Source organism: Vanessa atalanta, chromosome 6 (assembly GCF_905147765.1).
Source record: "Vanessa atalanta chromosome 6, ilVanAtal1.2, whole genome shotgun sequence".
NCBI classification, from domain to species: domain Eukaryota; kingdom Metazoa; phylum Arthropoda; class Insecta; order Lepidoptera; family Nymphalidae; genus Vanessa; species Vanessa atalanta.
Genome location: NC_061876.1, coordinates 8567134 through 8589907, shown reverse-complemented (window position 1 = coordinate 8589907; position 22774 = coordinate 8567134). Strand labels below are relative to the sequence as shown.

General features: G+C 30.2%; 3 protein-coding genes across 6 annotated transcripts in view; 2 read left to right on the top strand and 1 right to left on the bottom strand.

Annotated features, from left to right (window-relative positions):
• Nucleotides 1–3380: 3380 nt before the first annotated feature.
• On the bottom strand, nt 3381–11396 carry LOC125064929. 2 transcript variants are annotated; one of them, XM_047672242.1, is made up of 9 exons: nt 11085–11396; nt 10794–10997; nt 9975–10043; nt 9740–9865; nt 9391–9588; nt 8710–8850; nt 7424–8167; nt 7104–7333; nt 3381–6924 (listed from the first exon to the last, which is right to left on the bottom strand). In XM_047672242.1, exons 1-9 carry the CDS (start codon nt 11223–11225, stop codon nt 6282–6284), a joined length of 2496 nt encoding a protein of 831 aa, XP_047528198.1. In that variant the 5' UTR covers nt 11226–11396; the 3' UTR covers nt 3381–6281. The 2 variants fall into 2 exon arrangements, with proteins under 2 accessions (XP_047528198.1, XP_047528199.1); XM_047672243.1 differs by having other exon boundaries at nt 10794–10991.
• Nucleotides 11397–12746: 1350 nt separating this feature from the next.
• LOC125064814 (isocitrate dehydrogenase [NADP] cytoplasmic) lies at nt 12747–16353 on the top strand. 2 transcript variants are annotated; one of them, XM_047672053.1, is made up of 2 exons: nt 12747–12973; nt 14991–16353. In XM_047672053.1, exon 2 carries the CDS (start codon nt 14999–15001, stop codon nt 16223–16225), a length of 1227 nt encoding a protein of 408 aa, XP_047528009.1. In that variant the 5' UTR covers nt 12747–12973; nt 14991–14998; the 3' UTR covers nt 16226–16353. The 2 variants fall into 2 exon arrangements, with proteins under 2 accessions (XP_047528009.1, XP_047528010.1); XM_047672054.1 differs by lacking the exon at nt 12747–12973 and adding an exon at nt 13128–13285.
• A 4747-nt stretch (nt 16354–21100) lies between these two features.
• LOC125064759 overlaps nt 21101–22774 on the top strand; it is a 36294-nt gene continuing 34620 nt past the window's right edge. For both annotated transcript variants that reach the window (XM_047671960.1, XM_047671959.1), the window contains exon 1: nt 21101–21276. In XM_047671960.1, coding sequence (XP_047527916.1) covers nt 21217–21276 — 60 coding nt within the window. In that variant the 5' untranslated portion in view covers nt 21101–21216. The remainder of the gene's footprint in view (nt 21277–22774) is intronic.

Here is a 22774-nt window from a genome sequence, read left to right as displayed (position 1 = left end):
AAAACTATTACGAGATGAGCCTAATGACTTGTTATAACAATAATATGCTAATGTATAACGCTTAAACACATGTAGTGTCACCACAGAGACACATAACGCTTATTTAACTTACTTAAGACACTCCTTAGACACATAAAATCTATATAAAATTTTATGTATCAAATCAATACCAAGAAGCCTAAAAAACCGGTACGGTCCAGAGATAACTGGATTTGGAATTTCTTAAATAAACAAAAATAGAGAAATCAATTCTTTGAAAACTTAATTTTTATATACGACAATTTGCACTGTGTATAGTGATACAGTCGTCATAAGTTTACGTATTTTAAGGATATTAATTATTTTGTACTTTAAATTAAATGTATGTTTAAAAATAACTCAACACACGATAAATTATAACGTGCACATTTAATTTCTTTCGCTTATTATAACTGATCGCATTCTACTCGCTACTATTTTGGTCACGACACCATTTCGAGTTGGCCTGTGATTTACGAGTTAAGATTTTAAATTAATTATCATCTACATATAACCACGAATTTATCTAATAGGACTAGCCTGACTTTGTAATATGTATCTCATTCATGATTTTTAGTTATTTGGTTCTATCAGTTTCGACAAAACGTCGAAACTTCCGAAAAAATAAGTTTTTAGTTTGAATCTGCGATTTCTGTAGTTGATAACTAAAAGTTGATAGAGTCACAACGTAGGTTTTATCATCAGTTTTGTAAGAAGCTACAATATAATCTCTTTAATAACTTTAGAATTTCGTGAAGGTATCATAACGACTGTAAGCATAGACATATGCTATTTGTGGCTTGGTTCTCTTTGGCATGGCTCGGTCTTAATGAGGGAGACACCATTGATAGCAATAGAGATATTCCGTAAGATGAAACTCGAAAATATACGCAGAATACGAGCTTGAAATGACAGATAGTGATTTGCGACATTGACAGTTACTAATTATATTTATAGGATACACGAATCAAAATAGTGCATCACAGTAAATCGATCGACAACAATTCACGAGTGAGATACCAGATTCTTAGAGAATCGAACTGGTGAGATCATATGGAAAGATGAACATAAATTAGTATATATAATACATAAAAATAGATGCCAGTACATATATCTGTTTGATATTGTTTGAGAAGTAAACTTGACGGATTACTATGTAACTCGACATATACTTATGTATATATCAGTTTTGTAAATAGCAACTTGATGGCAGTTCAACTTCTATTCCATTTAACTAATACCCATGACAATTGGTATATATGTACATAAGCACGGCGATGTCTGACGGGATTTGTTAATATTTTCGATTTATATTTAACTCGACGAAGTTATATTTGAGCACACATATTACACTATAGACATTTTATCATAGTCTACGCATAGTACATTAGTTGTAAGAGAATATTCAGAAACGTACATATTCGTATTATCAAACATTCAAGCAGACGAAATGGAGCGGCACGTCAGTAACCAGAATTAATCGAATTCTTATTATCAGTATGACTTAAAAAGTATAAATAGGAATATTCCAATGTATCTCTATTTATTCTTCGCCACTTTGTTTTGAAGATACCTATAAAAAGGCCTTACGTTTAGTTTTGTAACAGTAAAATTTAAAAATAGAACGCTATAAAAGTCATTTTATACTGTTTCCCTTCTATTCGGGATGTTACAACTCCACCATTATTCTATTTTAATACTTTCATTCAATCAATAGAAGTAAATATAAGTTTAAACAGCGAACCCACGTCTCCTTGTATTTGTTGACATCAAATGTATTTTATATACCGCGATATTAGATACAGACTTTAGCCTATCAACGAAAAAAAAATATCATATTATGGGACTTCCCGGTTGAAATTCAATTCCTTTCACTCTATACGTCTATAGGTACCATTAAATATTAAGTAATGGTAACAAAGTTTATAATGCCTATATATTTTCTTATTATAAAAATAACTCGTGTAGCAAAAGTATCGTGTCGGTCGAAAACAGGCACTTTAGTGTAGCTCTCATCATGAACTTAATTGAAAAAAGAACGTATGTTTTGAAAATTGTCATATATTTTTCCCCAAAATGACGAACAATTATTGAGTATATAGCCGCATTTACACAGTGATGGAGTGAGAGGCTTGGTAAGGTGTACAATAGACATTCGATTTGCGACTTATTGGTTCGTTGCGCTCGCGTTGGAAACGATTTTTTCGCTACTCAAAGGCAGAGTCAAAGCAAAATTAAAACGGCCACTGATTCAAGATGAATACTGTCGTCATAGGTGTAAATAAATGCAGAAATAACCATCCGGATGTATATCTTCGTTACAGTTACGAAAAGAAATCGGAGAAGTATGTACGATTGTACGCGTCGGATATTTTTTTGTAATTTCCTAGTATTCATGAAATGTCGAAGTAACCGATTGCTCATTAACTACGCGACTGTTCGCTGATTTTTTTGAAGAATAATATAGCAGGCGGCGAACACGCATGAGTAAATACGGTGTAATAACGAAACAAAATTAAGGTAGATAATAAACGCAAAAGCCAATACTTCATTTATTATTTATTAAGGATCAGTGATTTTGTTCGAGCCCTAAACAGCTTAATAACTGCTACTGACGTACAACAATATAAATCATATTGTACTTTAAAATAACATATCTTAAAACTCTGCTTAAAGACTTAGACTTTTTTTGATAAGAGGTTAATATTTTATCTGTAAAAACAAAAGGTATTTAAATTAGTTATCTGTAATTAGTTTTTCCTTTTAAAACACAATCAACGACTTCCTTTACACCGACATAAATTATTTTATAAAAGTAGATATTTTAAATGAATACTATCATCACGACGTAAGCGAATTACCAAGTTAATGCGTTCAAGAGGAAAAATCGATAATATTATCACTAGTTCACACCGGAATAGTCTACAAATACTACACATACACATTTACTTAGATATTTCAAAGCCTCATTATAATATCATATTATTCGTAAATGGCGATAATTGTATAAGCTTTTCTTGAATTAAATCGATAGACACAGAGCAAATATTATAAGAAAAATTGTTTGGAATTATTCTTATTATCGATAATTCTCTATGGCGTATCAACATGGCAATATACTTAACATTTTTGTTAAGTATATATTTTTAGTTTTTTTTTTTTTAATGTGTTGAATTCTATTAAGTGGTAGTCAACTACGTACTACGAATTTTATTAATTATTATTGAATTAAAACGCACTTATTGTACGACAATATCCAAATTACATTATGTAGGTAATTTTTCTATGACGAAAAGATTCACTAATGATAGACATTTTTAAGATTGGATCATCTTATAATTTATTACACAGCCACAATATTTGAAACGACTTACACCTAAACAATAAATATAAATAATAATAAAGAGCGAAAATGTGCTAATAATAACATTCATAAGAACAAATAAAATACAAGTCTTTAAAAGTATAATAAGCAAATTGAATGAATAAAAATTGAACAAGTGTGATTTACCCCGCAATTTTCGAAATAATTTCATTTGATTTGTTAAATTTAATTTATTGAAATTAGGTCAAAGTCCATATTCGACGGTCCTTTGTGTGTCCCTTGTGTATTAATAACTATAAATTAGAAAAAAAATAAAACAGGTTTTGTATTTTGTACATGTATCAGTGCAAAGTACAGATGAAATTAATAAAAAAAAATATGAATTCTATTGACCAAAAATTACTTGCAAATATTTAGCTCAATAGAAAGTCGGATAAAAGTGACTTCAAATTCTGCTGCGAAATTTGACCTATACACAACCATAAGTAATTTTGTAAGTACAAGAGTCATTCACACATACAAATGCACACCGGTAATAATATGTAATAACACGGAGGAGCGCGCCTTCGTGTGAATAAATCTATACAATAATGTGTGCAAAATATTCAGATAAATGAAGTTGCAATCTTTGACATAGAGTTGAAATCAAATATATTATATATTTAAAAAGATTTATCTTTGACTTAAACCACAATAACAAAATTAATCAAACAAAATAGTAAAATCATGATCAAAATTCAGACTAAAATATTTGTATAAAATTATTGGACTGTAAAAATCTTTTAATATAAAAAACATTTAAATGGAAATACAAAAAATAATTATTATTATGTAACTTTTTCCTCAGTATTTTACCTGCATTACGGGTTAAATCACCATTGCCTTTAATCGAACGTTTTAATCCTAAAATGACAATTAACAAAAAAAAAAAATAAACATCGAGAATATAAAACAAAATATTGAGCAATAATACACAGAACGAAAACGATTTATTAATACTGACAATTTCAAAATAACATTTAAAAAGTTAAATTCAAAAAATTGTTCTCAACATTCACAACCACATTTCTGAACGACATCAAAAGCGAACGTTCCAATAATTCGTTTTTACTATAACGACGTATCGAAATACACCAACCAAACCAAAGACAAAATCGGTATTACCTTTTATTTACAGTCAAACTATAATTCAACTCTGGCAGAGTTAAGGTACCTTTCGAATATTATACCAAAAAAATAAATAAAGATGCGTTTAGTCTGACATTTAAATAACGTAGCCGATTATCGTATAGTAAAAACGTCTGAAAATACACAATAAAGCATTTTAATAAGACATCAATCACATTGAACAGCCAAACCACACGATCATAATTTAAATCTAATATTGGAATACATTTTAAAGCTAAGCAAGAATTTATATGGCGACATTAAATTCCATAGACAATAAAAACATAGATAAAAAAGCATTGTCAACATTTAAACTAATTTAAAAAGCAAAATTGCACGGAAAGCTGCTTAAGCAGTTGTATCACAAATAAATAAATATGCAGTCTTTTCGTTTTTGATATTAAAGCATATAAAATAATATTGCCACAAACAAAGCATAGAAGCGCCCTAACATAAAATAGATAACATTGTAAAATAATTTAAGTCTTTTTATATCCCGATAATTGATTAATCAAACATTTTAAAATTGTCTTTTGTGTAAGAAAATTATTATTGTTATTTTTACTTTTCATAGACATTTTATCATTTATCGTTTACACAGACATTGGTATCCAATAACTTTATCAGAAATATAACGCAAATTTAATAAAAAAAAGTAGTCTTATACTGAAATACATTTTTCGTTAATGAAAAATATTTCCAAAAATATATTTTTAAATATACCCATAAAATAAAGCAATAACATTATAACACACAGCCTTTGGAATACTTAATACTGAATAGCGCGAAATGTAAATTAACATTTAATTACATTAAAAACAAGCAAATAAATAAACATTAATTGATATCGTGAAAATATTCAATTCCGTTTTACTTAAAATCTTTAGTCCTTCGTAAGAAACTTTTAGTATTCACAACCTTTACCACAACGAAATATGCTACACAAAATACGAAATTTAAGTATTTTATTTACTCCACTTAAATATACAAAATATTTTTTTTAAAGTTTTCCTACAGTGACGTCATTAGCCTACAAGGTTCGTAAAACCAAATTAAAAAATACCGAATGTATCAATTAAATTGTCTTAAATAAATAATGCATATTTTTCAAGGTCAATATTGATTTTGTAAAATTTGTAAACAGACACAAAATAATTTAATTACTATTTTATCTGTCTGGTTTGAATTGGTTTAATACCGGTTTTTGATTAGCACAATTACCATACGGGCATATTAATAAGTGTTGTTCAAACTTCCCTTCTACAGTTACAAAAAAAATTAATAATATTATTAATATTTTTGTGACTTAAACTACAATTCAATCATTGCTTCATAAACTCCTACATGAAAAGGACTATATAAGCTAAATAAATACTTATCTATAAAGTTCAGAAGCTTTTCCGACTACAATATATCTTAAATGTTAATATATATTTGTCACATAACTATTAAACAAGATCAAACCTACGAGAGGAGAACATTAAATACATATTTTTTTAATACCGATATAATGATATACTTTGGCACAACATCCACACTACTAACTAATCATCAGGTAACTTAGGAGGTAGATAAAATTACTCACTTGAGATTTTTATCACAAACTCGAAAGATCTTATAAGATCACAGTTGAACATATTTAAATTTAAATTAACCAATGAAACATAACCTTTCGTTGTGTAAAAAACGGCACATTTGTAACATAAAACAAAAAAAAAAACATTAACGAGATCAATGCTCAAAGTAATAAAACTTAAACGGGAATGTGTAGTTAATTATTTTTACCTTTTACATTTTCTGCGTTTGAAGCCAATAAAGCGGAGAGAGTCGCATGAGTCGCGCTTAAATTTCCGTTAGATGAAATTCCCATACTCGAACCGCCTATGTTGGGGTTATTCAACATACCCCCACTAGTCCCCGAACTAACAATGGTGACATTAGGAGGCGGGGTGACGCCATTAGCGAAACCAGTCGACAGTACCTTTTGTGTATTGTGCATCATGAAAGACTTCGAAGCCGCCGCACTACCCAAAGTCAAAACCTTTTTCAACATAAGCGATGAGTTACAAGCGTTATCGATCATATCTTTCGTGGTGGAAATGTTATCGTAGTCCGCTGATGTGGCTGTAACGACTGTGCTTTTTGGCGTGGTTGTGTGTGAAGGTCTTACTGTGGTCACGTTGAAGGACACTCCCGGAGAAGCCGCTCCCACGTTGCGATTTATGATGTTCTTCGAAACGATGGCGTTGTGCAAAATATTACCAGTCGGGAAAGATTTCGATGAGACGTTCACATACTGCGGTGTCCCTATAATCGTCGCGTTCGACGTCCGGGTTCCGAAGCCGATGATCGTACTACCCGTTCCTTGGGACACTACCGTGCTTATTGTGCCAGATTTTGCATTTATCGGTATTCTGCAACAAAAATGAACAATTATATAGCTAGATCGTTACTGGTAAGGCTGTTTAATAAAGGGAAATTAACTCTTTTAATAATAACTTTATAATTAATAAATCTATAATTCAAATAACATTTAGTTAGTCCAACTATTTTGCTCATGTAAGTGGCTCAATAAGATTTTACAAATACTAACCCACGAATCATATGAGAATTGGATCCAGGAATGCTTTGTATAGTAACAGTGGCTTGTGGTAGATGGTGTATAGTTCTTTGGCCACTCGGTTGGACACCTGAACTGGTGTAGTAGTGGACAGTGCTGCCAGTAATACGAGGCGGAGCTATATGAGCTACTGGCACGCTGTGTATCATCCCACTCGTTGTTGAAGCTACGGTTATACATTTTGTACTTTGATTACCTGTAAACTGGAAGAATTGTTTTGGTTAATTAGTCAGTAATAAAATTTACAGATTTAATGAAGTTGCTAATGCATTATGACGTAATAATTTGTTTACGTTATGCGTGTTGAGTGTAGTTCCCAAGTCGAATTCGTCGCCGACTAATGTAATCGTATCTGGATTAGCTCCGGTCAATTTCTCGATAGTTTTCCTCGCATCGGCATCACTTTCAATATTCCCTAAATTTCGGCTTAGGAATTCTATATCAGCTTCTAGAAGTCCATCTACTAAATTGCTTTGTTCATCATCAGCTTGTTTACAGAGATCAAATGCATCATCAGTTTCTAACTTAATATCTTCAACTTTAATAGCATCAACATTTATATCATCAATATTTTCAACTTTAATATCATTAACATCTAAATCTTCAACTTTAATCCCGTCTACTTTCATTTCATCTAAGTCCTCCATTTTTATACCATCTACTTTTATATCATCTATGTCTTCTACTTTAATATCAGCAAAATCTGTGTCCTCTTTCATCATCGGCACCTCTGCAAAGGCTCTTGAGTTATCCGAATTTGTCATGTACTGACTTGCATTAAAATTGGCAGAATCAAAATCATCATGCACCTCCAACTTGATGTCATCTATTTTGAACTTCTCTTCTTGAACAACACTTGTGGATGGCTGAGGGCTGTCAGCGTTGAGGTCGCCACTCAAAGATCGTCTTAATACGTATCCTTTTATTTTTCGTAACATAAACGGTGGTACTTTAAATCCAGTCAATTCACCTAGCAAGGGTAGGGAGCTATGTTTATAAGCGTCACTTCTAGCAAGTTCTTCAATATCCTCCAATACCTAAAAATAATATTATCCCACTTGAAAACTATCTTTCATTAAATTATATTTGAATATACGATTTTGATTAGAACCACCCATGTACATGTACTGTAAATATAAACGCAATTTAATTTCTGATACCGTTATTACGTCACCAACCATGGGATTTAATGTATTATACTTATGATTCATCATTAAAGCGAAGCACTACAATACTTTGAAAAGTAAAAAAATAAATCAAAGTAACAGCCTTCAATTTCCCACTGCTCAACTAAGACTTCCTCTTCAATTAAGAAATTTAGTAATTATATAATTCCACGAGGATATTAATATTACTACAATCCAGATTCGCGAATACATATGGGGTAGATTTTTATCCAGATGCAGATGCTAGTGTCCCATCAATTTTCCCCCACTGAGCCGAGCATTACAAGTCTTTAGTAGAATTATAGATAGTAGTGTCACCAACCTGGACAAACTTAAAGCTCAAACCTCTCCTGCTCCCTCCTACCAATATAACTATTATTTCTAATTATAGTTATAAAATAAAGCTTTCTTACCATTATATAAGTTTTGCCTCCAACGGCATTTACCAAGTTGTGATTGGCTATCCACTCTTTGTCAACACTGTCTGCTGGATATCTCAACAAACCTGCATGTCTTGTATATAAACGTCCTCGAGAATTGCCAAGACCAAGCACCTGCAAATAAACATAAAAATCAAGATTCTAATATTATGAATTAAGCAAAATAAAATCACAGCACAGTCTGGTAAAAGTTGCCTTCAAGCAATAAATTTGCCTCATTTTCACTCTCTTGAAGTTACATACTTTAATATAATTTTAAACTGTTTTTCTTTATTATAGTTTTTACTACATGTCATATTGTTGTGGGTGCGAACTCTAATGGAAACAACAACTCCAGTAAAACAAGACAACCGATAAATAATTATTGTGCATAGTTTTAACTCTCAAGAATACAAAATAAATATGAAAAACTATCTTCAAAGAAGACTTGATTAACTTCTACTCTTTCCTATTGTTGTGATTTGATTTATGTCACAGATATATTTAAAATGAGTTCAATATATATTATTAAAACTAAGTTATTAAAAATATATACATTTTGAATATATTTCTAATACCATCATTGCAAGTATACTGAAAGTTGACGTAAATTAAAATGAAATATTGCTGAACACTAAAAAAGTAATTTGATATGTTTATCCAATTTGTTATTACTTTATGAGCATGAGATCCCATGATGAACAATGTATCTTGCGTAAGTCTTGCAGGATTCCACTTCTCTGGGTCCCGGATAGCTGGTGATGGCAGAGGTGATGAAGCACCATCGATTATCTCTTCTTGTTTTATTTTCTTTGCTCTTATAAAGTCTATATCAATATCTGTGTCCTTCCTTTTACTTTGTGGGTTCTGCAGCTAATAATATTTGGTTAATTAATATGCAAAAATACAAGCATAAAAATTAAGACAATTGTAAGCAGAATTGTAAATGTAAATGGTTATCAATTACTTTGCAAAATAAATTAATTTATTTTATTTTAGTATGGTATTTAATATATTTTCTTACTGTTTGCTTTGTCAGTTTATTATCAGCATTATCATCAGTTGTTTCGTAACCTGGTTGTGTTGTACGAGAAGGTGTGGAATATAACAGTCTAGTTGCATCCAACATAGCACGACAAACTGCTCGAACCTTAAAACAAAATGTTTAAATAAATATATAACTATCAATTGTATGTAACACTTAATAATTTAGTGGTAGTATATTTTTATAAAGCACATAATTACAATTATTTACCAACCTGATCTTCACTGACGGATTCATCTCCTAAGTTCAATCTAATGTTGTTTACAGCAGGCACAAAAAATTTCTGACAAAAAAAGGTTTACATTAAAATACTTTAATCGATGAATATTATAAAACATATTCTGATATATATTAGATCCGCATATCAAAGAGAATCAATTGCATAGTAATATAGTGCTTAATGATATTTCATTTAGTATAGTTAGATTATAATAATTGATTAATAACATAACTAGGGCTTGTCAACTCATTCAAAAAAATTGGAGTTTCTTAATAAGACAGAATTAGGCTGTAACTGCTAATAGGTTAAAACCGTATAATTATTTCAAATTTCTCAATGGTAATATTTTTTGTAGTATTTGTTCTGTATACTACTTAAAATTTATTAGTACACAGTAAAAATTTCAATACTATTGTATTATCAGTGCAATGAATTTTGTTTAGTCTTAGGAAGTTATGAAATTTAATTTAATCATAGAGGGTAAAAGTAGATCTCTTTCTCCAGGGAATGGTTGAGCTTTTATCACTATGCTGGCTCGCTGGATAGATAATTGTCAGAATTATTCCATATGCGTAAAGATTTATTAGAAATATTTTTCTTCATTGCCAATATACATTATACTCACATGACAAATCTAGTATTTTAGACAGGACCACAATGACCTATCTTAGTTTTTATAATATATAAAATATATCACTTAGAAATTGTTTATGATAATTTATAGTTTCCGAAAAGCAAATCTCACATCAGAAAAAGCTCTGTATATATGAGTTTTTTTATAGTTATAATATATATTATATATAAAATACTTACTTCCAAATATTTTTTAATAACTTGATCAATTTCCCTTGTCACTGCAGATTGTATGGTCTGTCTCAACATATCAAGGGACTTGTTAGCACTGGCGCGAAATTCGGCAATCGGCCTTGAGTGTGGCTGAACAGGACCTGGCAAACTGAATCTTCGATGCATAGCCGCCAATGTGCTTATCGCTATCTGTCGAGTAATAGGCTGTTTCTAAAAACATTAACAAATGAAATTATAATTACTTCATGCAACTAACTATACGTATTTTAATTTTTCCATGTAAAAACTTATACATACCGCTTGCATTGTCGCCGCTGTGTTTGTACGAATATTAATTATTTTTGTTGGCGCTTGGAAATTCCATGTACCACTTGCAGTGTTATCAACTGCTATGTTTTTGTTAGCGTCTATATTAGTGCTAGTCTTTTGAATCACCATTTCGATTAGAAATCTTACGTTTTTCCATATATTTTACATACTATCGCTATTGCAAGGAAATCATACCAATTCTAATTTAAATTTTAATTGGTTTCGATTTTAGCTTCATTGGCTTATGTGAAATTGTGAATGTCTGTTCTGCTCCTGTCTTTAATGTCAAATCATAATCAATCGATGTTTTCAGTTCATTTTACGCGTGTTAAAAATCTCAAACCAATAAGAATAAATATATAATAAATATTCAGATACACTATACTAATAAATATAAATGTTTTTCTCAAAGTATTGATGTTAGAAATGAAAGTACATTTTACAATAACAGACTTTCTATAGGTATTAGGTACAGATTAAATGGTGTATAGAAATTATAAATGACAGTTGACAACCTGAAATAGCAATAGTTATCTAAATTGTTATCATAAACCATAATGTCATTTTTTTCGAGACTATATTTAAAAACATGGTTGTTTTAGGGTCCCAGCTTGAGAACCGAGCACCTGCTGTTCACCTGTTTGAGGGATGACATTGATAATAATTTCTTTACCTTCTTTCAGCCAGCATAATCATATTAATACTGTGACTGTCATTATCATTCCATATGTAGTTTGCCATTTCGCAGAACAATTTCGGTAAAACAAAAAATGTTTATTCCTCAGAATTGTCTAAAAAGGTATCCGTTAAAGTTCTGTCCTTAGTCCTTTACTCAACAGTATTTAGGTATATCAATGGTCTACATATTGGTCTCGCATTATTTCTTTACAACTTTTGTAATATTGTCCAGTATTCTGTAGAAAATTTTATTTAATCAAAAATCTTTGTTTATTTAAATATCTATACTAATAATATAAACATGAATGTAGCTCTGTTTCTCTGTCTGTCTGCTACGCTGTCATGGCTAAATCTATAAACGAATGTTAATGAAATTTAGTACGAAGTAAGCTTAAACTCTAAGGAAGTCCGTTGATAATCATAAGGTTTTTTTAGGTAAAGTACCTACTTTACCTAAGTTGCAGGTGCATGCAAATGCTTGAAAGATTTTGATTACAAACTGAATTTCACGGGGTCAATACCGTGGATTCATCTAGTAAGTCATAAAGTTTAAAACAAATGCGATAGTTTAATAATTATACTTTTCCCCTTTGATAAATATCAAACTATCGTTCTAAATTATTATTACTTAAATTCAAAATCAAGGCGCCATTGTAAATTTCTACAAATAAACAAAAAATAAATAAATGGCCTTTAAGATTTTAGGATGCAATATAGTTTTAAAATTGTTTTTCTCATTTTTATAAATATATCTTTGAAAATTCAAGAAAATGACTTCATAGTAGTAGTGGTAGATATTCATGTCACTAATTTCTTTAATTTGAATAATCAAATATGCATCTATGTTTTTATCAATTGGTCTTAAAAACATAACATTTATCTATTCTGACAGTTGAAACTTGAAAATGATGACAGTTGACACTTATTAAAATGAAACCTAAAATAGCAAGACCATTGCCTCATACTTCATGATATATTTATAAATAGTATATAGTATCTGGCAAGGTGGCAAGAAGCCACTATACCTATATCTATAGCAAGGCAAGAAGCAATTAACAAATAGTACTGAGTACATCTGATCTGAATCGTGAAAGTTGTTGAGCTGCCTTTCTCTCATAAGAAATATCATAACAAAATTGACATAATTACAACGTATATATTGTGTTCTGCTCGTTACGTGCTATTGAAGGAATAAAGTTGTAAGCATTTATTAAAATTTATTTTAATACTCTAACATTAGACGAAAAAAAAATCATTTACGTATGACAAGTGTTAATTTAATAAATACAATGATGTATAAGAATTTTAAAAGTCAATTCTGTTTTATATTCACCAATCAGTAATCAGTTAAGTTTCTAACGAACCAGTCACCAACTCACCAGTGTTTAGGGCGCAGTCGTAGTCGTACGACGTGTTGTTAATTTATTTCAACTATCAATTAAACACTGTACAGTTTTATATTTGATTATATTGATTGAACCAATTCTGTAAAAAGTATAATATTCATCTTGGTAAGTAATAAGTTAAATAATATTCAATTGAAATGAGAAGGTGGCGATTATATTTTATTTGCAAAATTAGCTTAAATTTATGCATGAACTTTGTACTAAGCAAACTAGTTATTATAGAGATATTTTTTTAGAACTGTAATTTTTAGTAACTTAATATTCAGCAATATAATATAAATTTATTCATATACATATAAAGCCTCTCTGCTTGGAATATATGGTTTTTAATAATTTTAGTGTATGTTAAGTCTATACCTGGAAAACACAGTTTTTTTCAAATTTGGTGTAATCTTGACTATTACATAAATGTCCTTCCAACTGTAACAAGCAATCACCAAATGTGATTGATTAAATCCTAAGTTATGATATTTTTGGAAGTATTGCTATCAGGTCCTACTGAGTATATTAAAGCAATTTTTATAATATATTCATACTAATAAGTAATTAAATATGACAAAACAAATAATGTATATATATTTTTTTTTATTTTAAAGATGGTGGTATTTATAAAAACCTTTTCCTTATTCAATAATGCTTATTCATTATTTAATACTATGCTAGAGGTTTATTGAATGATGTTGTACTGTTGAATGTAAATATGATTTTTAACACATGCTGTTTAATTTGTAATGTTTAGAGATTCCATTAACTATCTTCATAAATAACACTTATATTATTTTTTAATATAGCTTAGAATTCAACAAGTTATTTTTTTTCTCATATGTTTTTTATGATGCGGTACTGAAACAAAAATATCAGCCTTACATATAAATGTAAATTTTGGTTAATAAGTTTAAAAGTGCTGCATTTTCTTCATTTGTTATCAAATCATATTAATCATTATTATCAAATGATGGAACGGTTTAAATCAATGTTTAACTAAATAAGCACAAAAATAATCATATAAGTAGGGTCCCTAATTAATTAAATATGTAAGCAAAGTATAAAGCATATGTTTAATTCAATTATTACATTGTGTTACTGTAAATTAGAATGATATTGTATAATTAGGTTTTTAAATATTCAAACAATATTCATTAACTCAAATTTGGATTCATTAAAAGTCACGGGCAACTAAGGTTATTATATATAACCTTATTTACTATATGTTAAGTAATAAATGATATCTAAGTTACTCAAAATATATATTGTTATTGTTATGAATGTAACATTGATAGTGGTTTCAATGAAATTAATAAGAAATTACATTATCATAACAATTTTATGTAAACAATAACTAAGAAATTCATAACAAAATATATAAAAATTAATTGTAATTTATTTTATTATCATTTAGGTGTTCATTTAAAAAAAATCCGAAATATTATCCTAAATGTTAAAGTGGTTTTGTTTGTTATGCGTTAAATTAAAACTACTTAATCAATCATTATGAAATTTTGCATAAACATTGTCATCAGGGGAAGAAAAAGGGTATCTAACACTGGCCCTCTTACATGTAAGCGAGGCCACAGGCTGAGATTAGTTATATTAAAAACAGAGCTCACAAATCTTTTAATGTACTATTAAAATGTAAATATGAGTCATTTATATAGTGATCATATTTATCTTAAAGTATATCTATACGATTTATAATTCAGAAATACTAAACATTTTTATGTAGAATTAAAGTATGAATATTTGACACATCAGAAGTAATTAAAAAAAAATCTCAATAAATTAATATTAATGACTTTCTTTTCTTTTACAGAAGCAACCATGTCGAAAATAAAGGCTGGACCCGTTGTTGATATCCTCGGCGATGAAATGACCCGTATCATTTGGGATTTGATCAAAGATAAATTGATCTTACCATTTTTGGACATTGAATTACATACTTATGACTTAGGTATGGAAAATCGTGACAAAACTGATGATCAGGTTACAATTGATTGTGCTAATGCTATTAAGAAATACAATGTCGGTATTAAATGTGCTACTATTACACCTGATGAGAAAAGAGTTGAAGAATTTAACTTGAAAAAGATGTGGAAGAGTCCTAATGGTACAATCCGTAATATTCTTGGCGGAACCGTCTTCAGAGAGGCGATAATCTGTAAAAATATTCCACGTCTAGTTACTGGCTGGGAAAAACCAATTATAATTGGACGTCACGCGCATGCTGATCAATATAAAGCTACAGATTTTGTAGTTCCCGGAGCAGGAAAACTCGAATTTGTGTTCACTCCACAATCCGGTGAACCAGTAAGGTATATCGTAAATGAATACAAAGGTCCCGGTGTCGCCCTAGGTATGTTTAACACAGATGCCTCTATTATCGATTTCGCTCATTCGTCCTTCAAATTTGCTTTGGGAAGGAAATACCCTCTTTACTTGAGCACTAAGAACACAATTCTGAAAAAGTATGACGGTCGTTTCAAGGATATCTTCCAAGAAATTTACGAGAAAGATTATAAGACACAGTTTGAAGCTGCAGGTATTTGGTATGAACATCGTCTGATCGACGATATGGTCGCTTATGCGATGAAATCTGAAGGTGGCTTTGTTTGGGCTTGCAAGAACTACGATGGCGATGTTCAGTCTGATTCAGTCGCTCAGGGTTACGGGTCACTAGGTCTTATGACGTCAGTTTTGATTTGTCCCGATGGAAAAACCGTAGAGGCCGAAGCAGCTCATGGAACTGTTACTAGACACTTCCGATTCTATCAACAAGGAAAGGAAACCTCCACAAATCCAATCGCTTCTATCTTTGCATGGACAAGAGGACTTCTTCATCGCGCTACATTAGACAATAACGCTGAGCTCAAGAAGTTCGCTGAAACCCTTGAGAGTGTTTGTATCAATACTATTGAATCAGGAGTTATGACTAAAGATCTTGCCATATGCATCAAGGGTATGAATAATGTAAAGAGGGCCGATTATTATGAAACATTTGAGTTCATGGATAAACTGGCGGAAAATTTAAGAAAGGATTTGGGAAAATGACTATCCACAATAAGAAAAATGAGTAATTTGTAATGTTTATTAACTTTTATTATTTATAAAATATAAAGTAATATGATTGTTATTTTTTATGGGCTCAAGGATTATATTAAAGCATTTAATTAATATTTTTTTTTATAATAAATTATGTAATATCAGTAAATAATTATTGTTTCATTCATAAAAAATATTTAATCAAATCAGAAACTTACCTTAAAATATTGTATTGAAAAAAAAAAAAACTCTAACATACTTGTTTATCTTAGCGTGCATTTTATCAGCGAAATATATATACGCATAGCAGATAAAACAATGACATGTATAAATTATCTAATTGATAAGAGTTTATGCCTACTTAAGTTGTGCCTATTGCAATAATTTCTTACAAGGACTGCTATTTTGTAACTATGATTGTTATCTTCAGCAGAGTTTATCATGATAACATTAGAAATATGTTATTTAATAAAGATATTTATAGAAAAAATTCAGGTATACCTATCAGAATGCCACATCGATAATATAGTAGAATAAAATGAATATTAATTATTAACGATCTATAAATAATTGTAGTTTATTGATAACTGTACCACAATGTGTGGTCGAATACGACGATTGTAATTATCTTTTTGATCACATTTATCGATTCTAATTTTGTTTTTAAATATAGAATTTGCTACTGACATGACTACAGCGCCACCTATCAGATAGTAGAATAGCTATGGACCGTATTGCATTAAATTCTGTATTATGAAGACTCGTGGGAGTAATTGTTTTAACTGAATATAAAATTCAAAGAAAGTGAACCATGTAGGTACATTTGTATAAGTCCGTACCTACGCAGTAATGAACAAAGTACTTCATTCTGTTACATCATAGGAGCCAAAGTTTATTAGCTGGCAGAGTCCGGCTTATAATAGGTAGATTAATTTATCTCTTTTATGCAATCAATATATTAACGAATACTCATTTACTTTGATAATTTTAAGTTTAACATTTTAAATAAAATTCCATGTTAAGATATATATTTCTATACATACATGATGGACTTTTTATAAGTACCTACCTACCGATAATGAAACTGACATAGATATACTTATTCTATAATACAAAATAGTAATTTCAACTTATCATTACCTGTATAACAACTCGTTCATGTAAAAAATGTTATCTGTCAAAAAATATGATTATCTTAATGGACGGAGAGACATATCAAATTAATTTATTAGCATTCTACAACACTGGTTATTAAAAAAGATAGAATAATATACGAACCACGGCTTTATCTCAAAATTGTTTCTACTTATTCGTCGGTGATAAATTTAGTATAAAAAAATCCACCAATAGCGATTTATTAACCGATTTTGTTATTCAATAAATCCTAATATTTATAAAAAAAAATCAGTTGAGATGTCATAAGTAATCAATCCTAACTTCCAGTATCTCTAGCACAGATAGTGCTTCTGTTTCTAAATTTTAAGCCAACCAGCGTAGATTGCAAGTACCTATACGTAGTCACCTACCCGTGATAAAATAGAACCTTAAGTTTTATCCGTTGTTAGTATTTGTATATATATGGTGAGTAGAAAACATAGTTACTGCACGTCCAATGGATTGTATAAAAGCTAAAGGTAATACTTTTGTCGAACACAAAAGTCTAGGTATTAAATACTTGGAATCATATAATTTGCTTTTTTCTTTAAAATAATTTTGATTCGATTTCCTGACAATGTCATAAAAACATATAGGTTGTCATAAAATAATTTTGTATATTTGTTTGTTTTCAAATTTAAGATAGTTCACAGTTTAATGACATGTTACTTGTTTTTGAGATATTGGCGTATATTCGGAGAGGAAATTTTATCGGTCCTGACCTTCGCTAGACACTTTCAAAACAAACGCAGCATAAAAATAACACACTTATTAATAACAGATCATTTTCTCTTATATTCAACTATAATTATTGATAACGAATATATATAATACATATATAGGTATTACTTACTTACTTTACATATTATGAATTTATGCACTTACTGGCGTACTAACTTACATTTATTAACTGAGTTTAACCGTAATAAAATACTGAATATATACATTATTTATATAATAAATTAATCAAAGACAATGAGATTTAGACATAGACCATTTAACTACTTATTGCTAACTGTTATACACTAACAATGATAAATCTTGTAACATTAGTTTACCTCCTCCACAAAGTCAATTCAGCCTTTCTTGGGCAAGGTGTTTAGCTTTGCCACTTAATAAGTTTAAATCACACGTTAAAGAAAAATTTGATTGATAAGGCGAATTATTCCTTATAAATATACTTATAGATGATAGAATAGTGTGGTATTCTAAATACGTTGATTTCTATGTAGGATAAGTAATAATTCAATTTTATTTAATAATCTATATAAGTCGAGTCGAGATGGCCCAGTGGTTAGAACGCGTGCATCTTAACCAATGATTTCGGGTTCAAACCCAGGCAGGCACCACTGAATTTTCATGTGTTTAATTTGAGTTTATAATTCATCTCGTGCTCGGCGGTGAAGGAAAACATCGTGAGGAAACCTGCATGTGTCTAATTTCAACGAAATTCTGCCACATGTGTATTCCGCCAACCCGCATTGGAGCAGCGTGGTGGAATATGCTCCAAACCTTCTCCTCAAAGGAGAGGAGGCCTTTATCCCAGCAGTGGGACATTTACGGGCTGCTAATGCTAAAAAAAAAAAAAAAATCTATATAACGGACTTTCGGAAAATAGTATGTAAAACTATTGAGTTACTTGGCGGTTCATCTCGTAAAATCTACATTCCAGAAGCTTTGGTAGTTTTAAATTGAATTGTAAATTTAAATTGTAGGGTATATTCATTTGATTTCCAGTATACGTGAGAAAAGAATTAATTGAAGATGTATTCGCACAGCCCGGAAGCTGATTGTGAGATAGCTTGACTCGATACTGAGTATTATTTATAATACTTTCGTTTTTACATCTGATCATTAAAAAAAAGCATAGGCTAAAATTTTAATGTCAAATAAAAAAAACTCGTGTGAAGTCTTGACGTCCCGTCCTACTAGTATATTACAAGTTTTATGTTTTTCTATATGCAAAAAGTACTAATCCAATATATATTTTTAGCCCGTCTGGATGAATGACCCCCCCTCACCAGTTATTTTACCGCTAAACCGCAATACATTACATTGCTGTGTTCTAGTTTGAATTGTAATTGAGCCAGTGAAATTACAGGCTCAATAACATAACATCTTTGATCCCGTGATTGCCAATATTTATTGGCAAAGCTACTTACGTATAGATGATCCATTTGCTTTCCTGCCATACGTAAAAAAAATACATGAATAGTTGCGTCATTATGAATGCCTTGTATAGTTTTAGGATCAACACAGGTACATAGAAAATGGTACTTATGCTTTTATGTTGTAGATTTTATTATATTTATCTTATCGGAAACGAAATAATCGAAAGGAAAGCTTTTCAGGTGAACGCGCACAAAACTATAACATATATTGGACATAAACTTTCTTGTGTAATTAATTTATCACTATTAAGATCTTAGTTTTGTTCAATTACCTACTACTGACGCTATATTTTGATTATTATTACACTCAAGCGGCATATAGGTACCTTACTCTGATATAGTCTTCGCCCTTCTAGGGTACTGGCAAATATTAAATATATATTAACTAACCACAGACAATGAAATTTAGACATAGAATATTTTAATAATATATATTTACGACCGCGGATTCGCGTGTAAGGGGGGGTGTCTTGCAGATGTTAGAGATAAAAATGTAACCTATGTTCTATTGCAGACTATAAACTATTTCCGTGCCAGATCTCATCCAGATCCGTTTAACCGTTCTGGCGTGATTGAGAAACAAACATCCATCCACCCAAAGTTTCACATTTATAATATTACTAAGATTCCTAACATTTGTATTAATGAATAGAAGATATTGTTTCTATTTTTTTTTTATGGTACCTAGACTATCATGTAAGGACAATAATTAAAATTTTTTTTCATTACTATATATATATATATATATATATTATTTACTTAGAATGAAGATAAATACAGAGTCGAAATTATTCTTTTATAGCTAAAATTTTGAAATCAAACTAAACATTGTAACAATTGCTGTAACATATACATATAAGAAACTAGCTGAACCTGCGGCTTTACCCGCACGAAATATTTATAACACAAACTTACAAACCCCGTTTTATCCCTTTAGGGGTAGAGTTTGGTAAAATCCCTTCTTGATGGCTAAACCCTATAAGGAACCTACCTGCCAAATTTCAAGTTTGTAGGTGTTAAAGTTTCGTTCTAATCAGTGAGTAGTATTTCGCTTTTATATACTTATATAGAAGATATGTTATCGCTGATATTTCTGTAGAAATCTATAGAAAACTGGAAATCTAAAAATCTTATAAATAAAGTTACAATTTTATTTTTTGTTGTACAATTGCTATGAGATAATCTAGTAACGTACTCATTAAATTTGATAGGTCCCTGAGTATACCTATCTAGATGAAACAATTAAAAATTCAACTGGGATATAAAATTAAATTAATAAATTGCTATATAATGATTTTAATTAAATTTCATTTATTTAAAACATAGTATCGTAAGAAAACATCGCCAAAATCGTTTTCACTTTCTATAGGTACCCCGAAGACCCTTTGAGGCAATCAAAAAATAACTTTTCTTAGTGAATTACCGGAGGCGGTTGACGCGGTTTCCCCTACAAGAACGTCCCTCCCGCCATTTCTCCCTCCGTAGAGTGGGCCATTCAGAGACGGTTCGCGAAGCTCTCACGGTGCTTACTCCTTCAGTTTAGCGGGCAAGCCGTCACAATACACTCGTGTACACCCGGCTCATAACCGTTTGGCGGGAACGACGATCGCGCAATTCGTACACCATAACATAAAAGAACCACTTATTTAAAAGCTGCAGTGTTTCTCTAGGACAATGCATAAAAAGTCTAGATTTCTTATGCTTTTGCAATGGCTCGTCGTAATGAATATTTTGGTAAGTTATTAAATTCATTCCAAGAATCTATCCCTATCTGACAATATTAAAAATATATCTTAAGAAAAATACGTACATTAAATTTAATAACATAACTCTTAACATTTAGCCTAGGAATTATAATATTAGATATTAAACTTAAAATATAGTTTTTTCAAGCAGATTTTACAAGCACTTTAGAGTCATGAAATTTTTAAGATTAGATGAAACATAAAATCACCACTACAATCTTTTTAATAAAACCTTTTTTAACAAGTTGCCAATATAAGCAATGCCTCTTGTCAATGTTCATGGTGAGCGATAGTGGAATATATATAAAATAGATAAATTCGTTGATTTTTTACAATTGCAAATAGTAGTATCGAAAAAAAATGCCATTGCTTTTTGAAATCTTTGACCGTTTTAAATAATAGAACTTAATCTTATAGTTAGCAACTACAAGTTCCAAAGAAAATAATGTTATGAAAGAACATAAATTTTTATAAATTTAATTTTGTAAACATTTTTTTTTACTCAACGCACTGAGGTCAAAGTCTTAAGGGTTCGGTGTTTATCTTTAGACATAGCTTTAAAATATCGTAGTTACAGCGTGGCAAGGCAAGGCAAGGCAAGGCAAGCTGTCTCTCTACTTGATATTATTTTATATATTTTTTGCGCATCTATTCCCGCATCCCTAATGCTTGTTAAATTGTAATAAAACTTAATAGCTTCAAATAAATTAATAAAGGATTAAAATGCTTAAAAATCGACCATTAAAAGTTTACGTAAACAAAGTAGCCGTTAGTGTATCTAATAAAGTAAAAGTCGTAATAAAGTATGGAATTAAAAACACGTATTTACTAAATTACACACTTGACGTAACAGGTAAATTAAGAAAAGTTAGCCTTAGTAGTTGGTTTATAATGGCCACAGATTAGTTACGATAATGTAGCAATGACTAAACGCTTAGTAACATTACCTTAACTAATTTACTAACTGTACCTATTTATTCAATACAGAATTACCTTTAATAATTCATTTAGTCCTAGCCAGAAGCATCTAAGTTATTTGGCGTAATAATACGCTTAAAGTTTTGATCACCATATTATATCTATATCGAAGGGCGTAGATAAGCATACAGCGCTGAAGAACCGCTAGACTGACATATCAATTACTTGCGCCGCTCGGGTGCACCCAATTACTAGCTCTGCTTCACATGATTCCTATTCATAACCGTAAGATTACTGGAAGAATCCTCGAGCACGCGAGCGAGCACAAGGAGTTACTTCAAACTTACATTTAGTGCCCTCTCGGAACCTGTGTTTTACCCGACGTTTGTTTGCAACGTTTGTTCTTTTTACAAATGAAACTCTATAGTCATTATTGTTTTTTTTTTTGTTAGAACTACTAACTAAATAATAGTCATAATTATCTTTTGCATATTGCCACTATAGGTATACATTTAATAAGTTAAATTATATAAATATATAAATTAATCAAAGAAATATGTGTACATTTC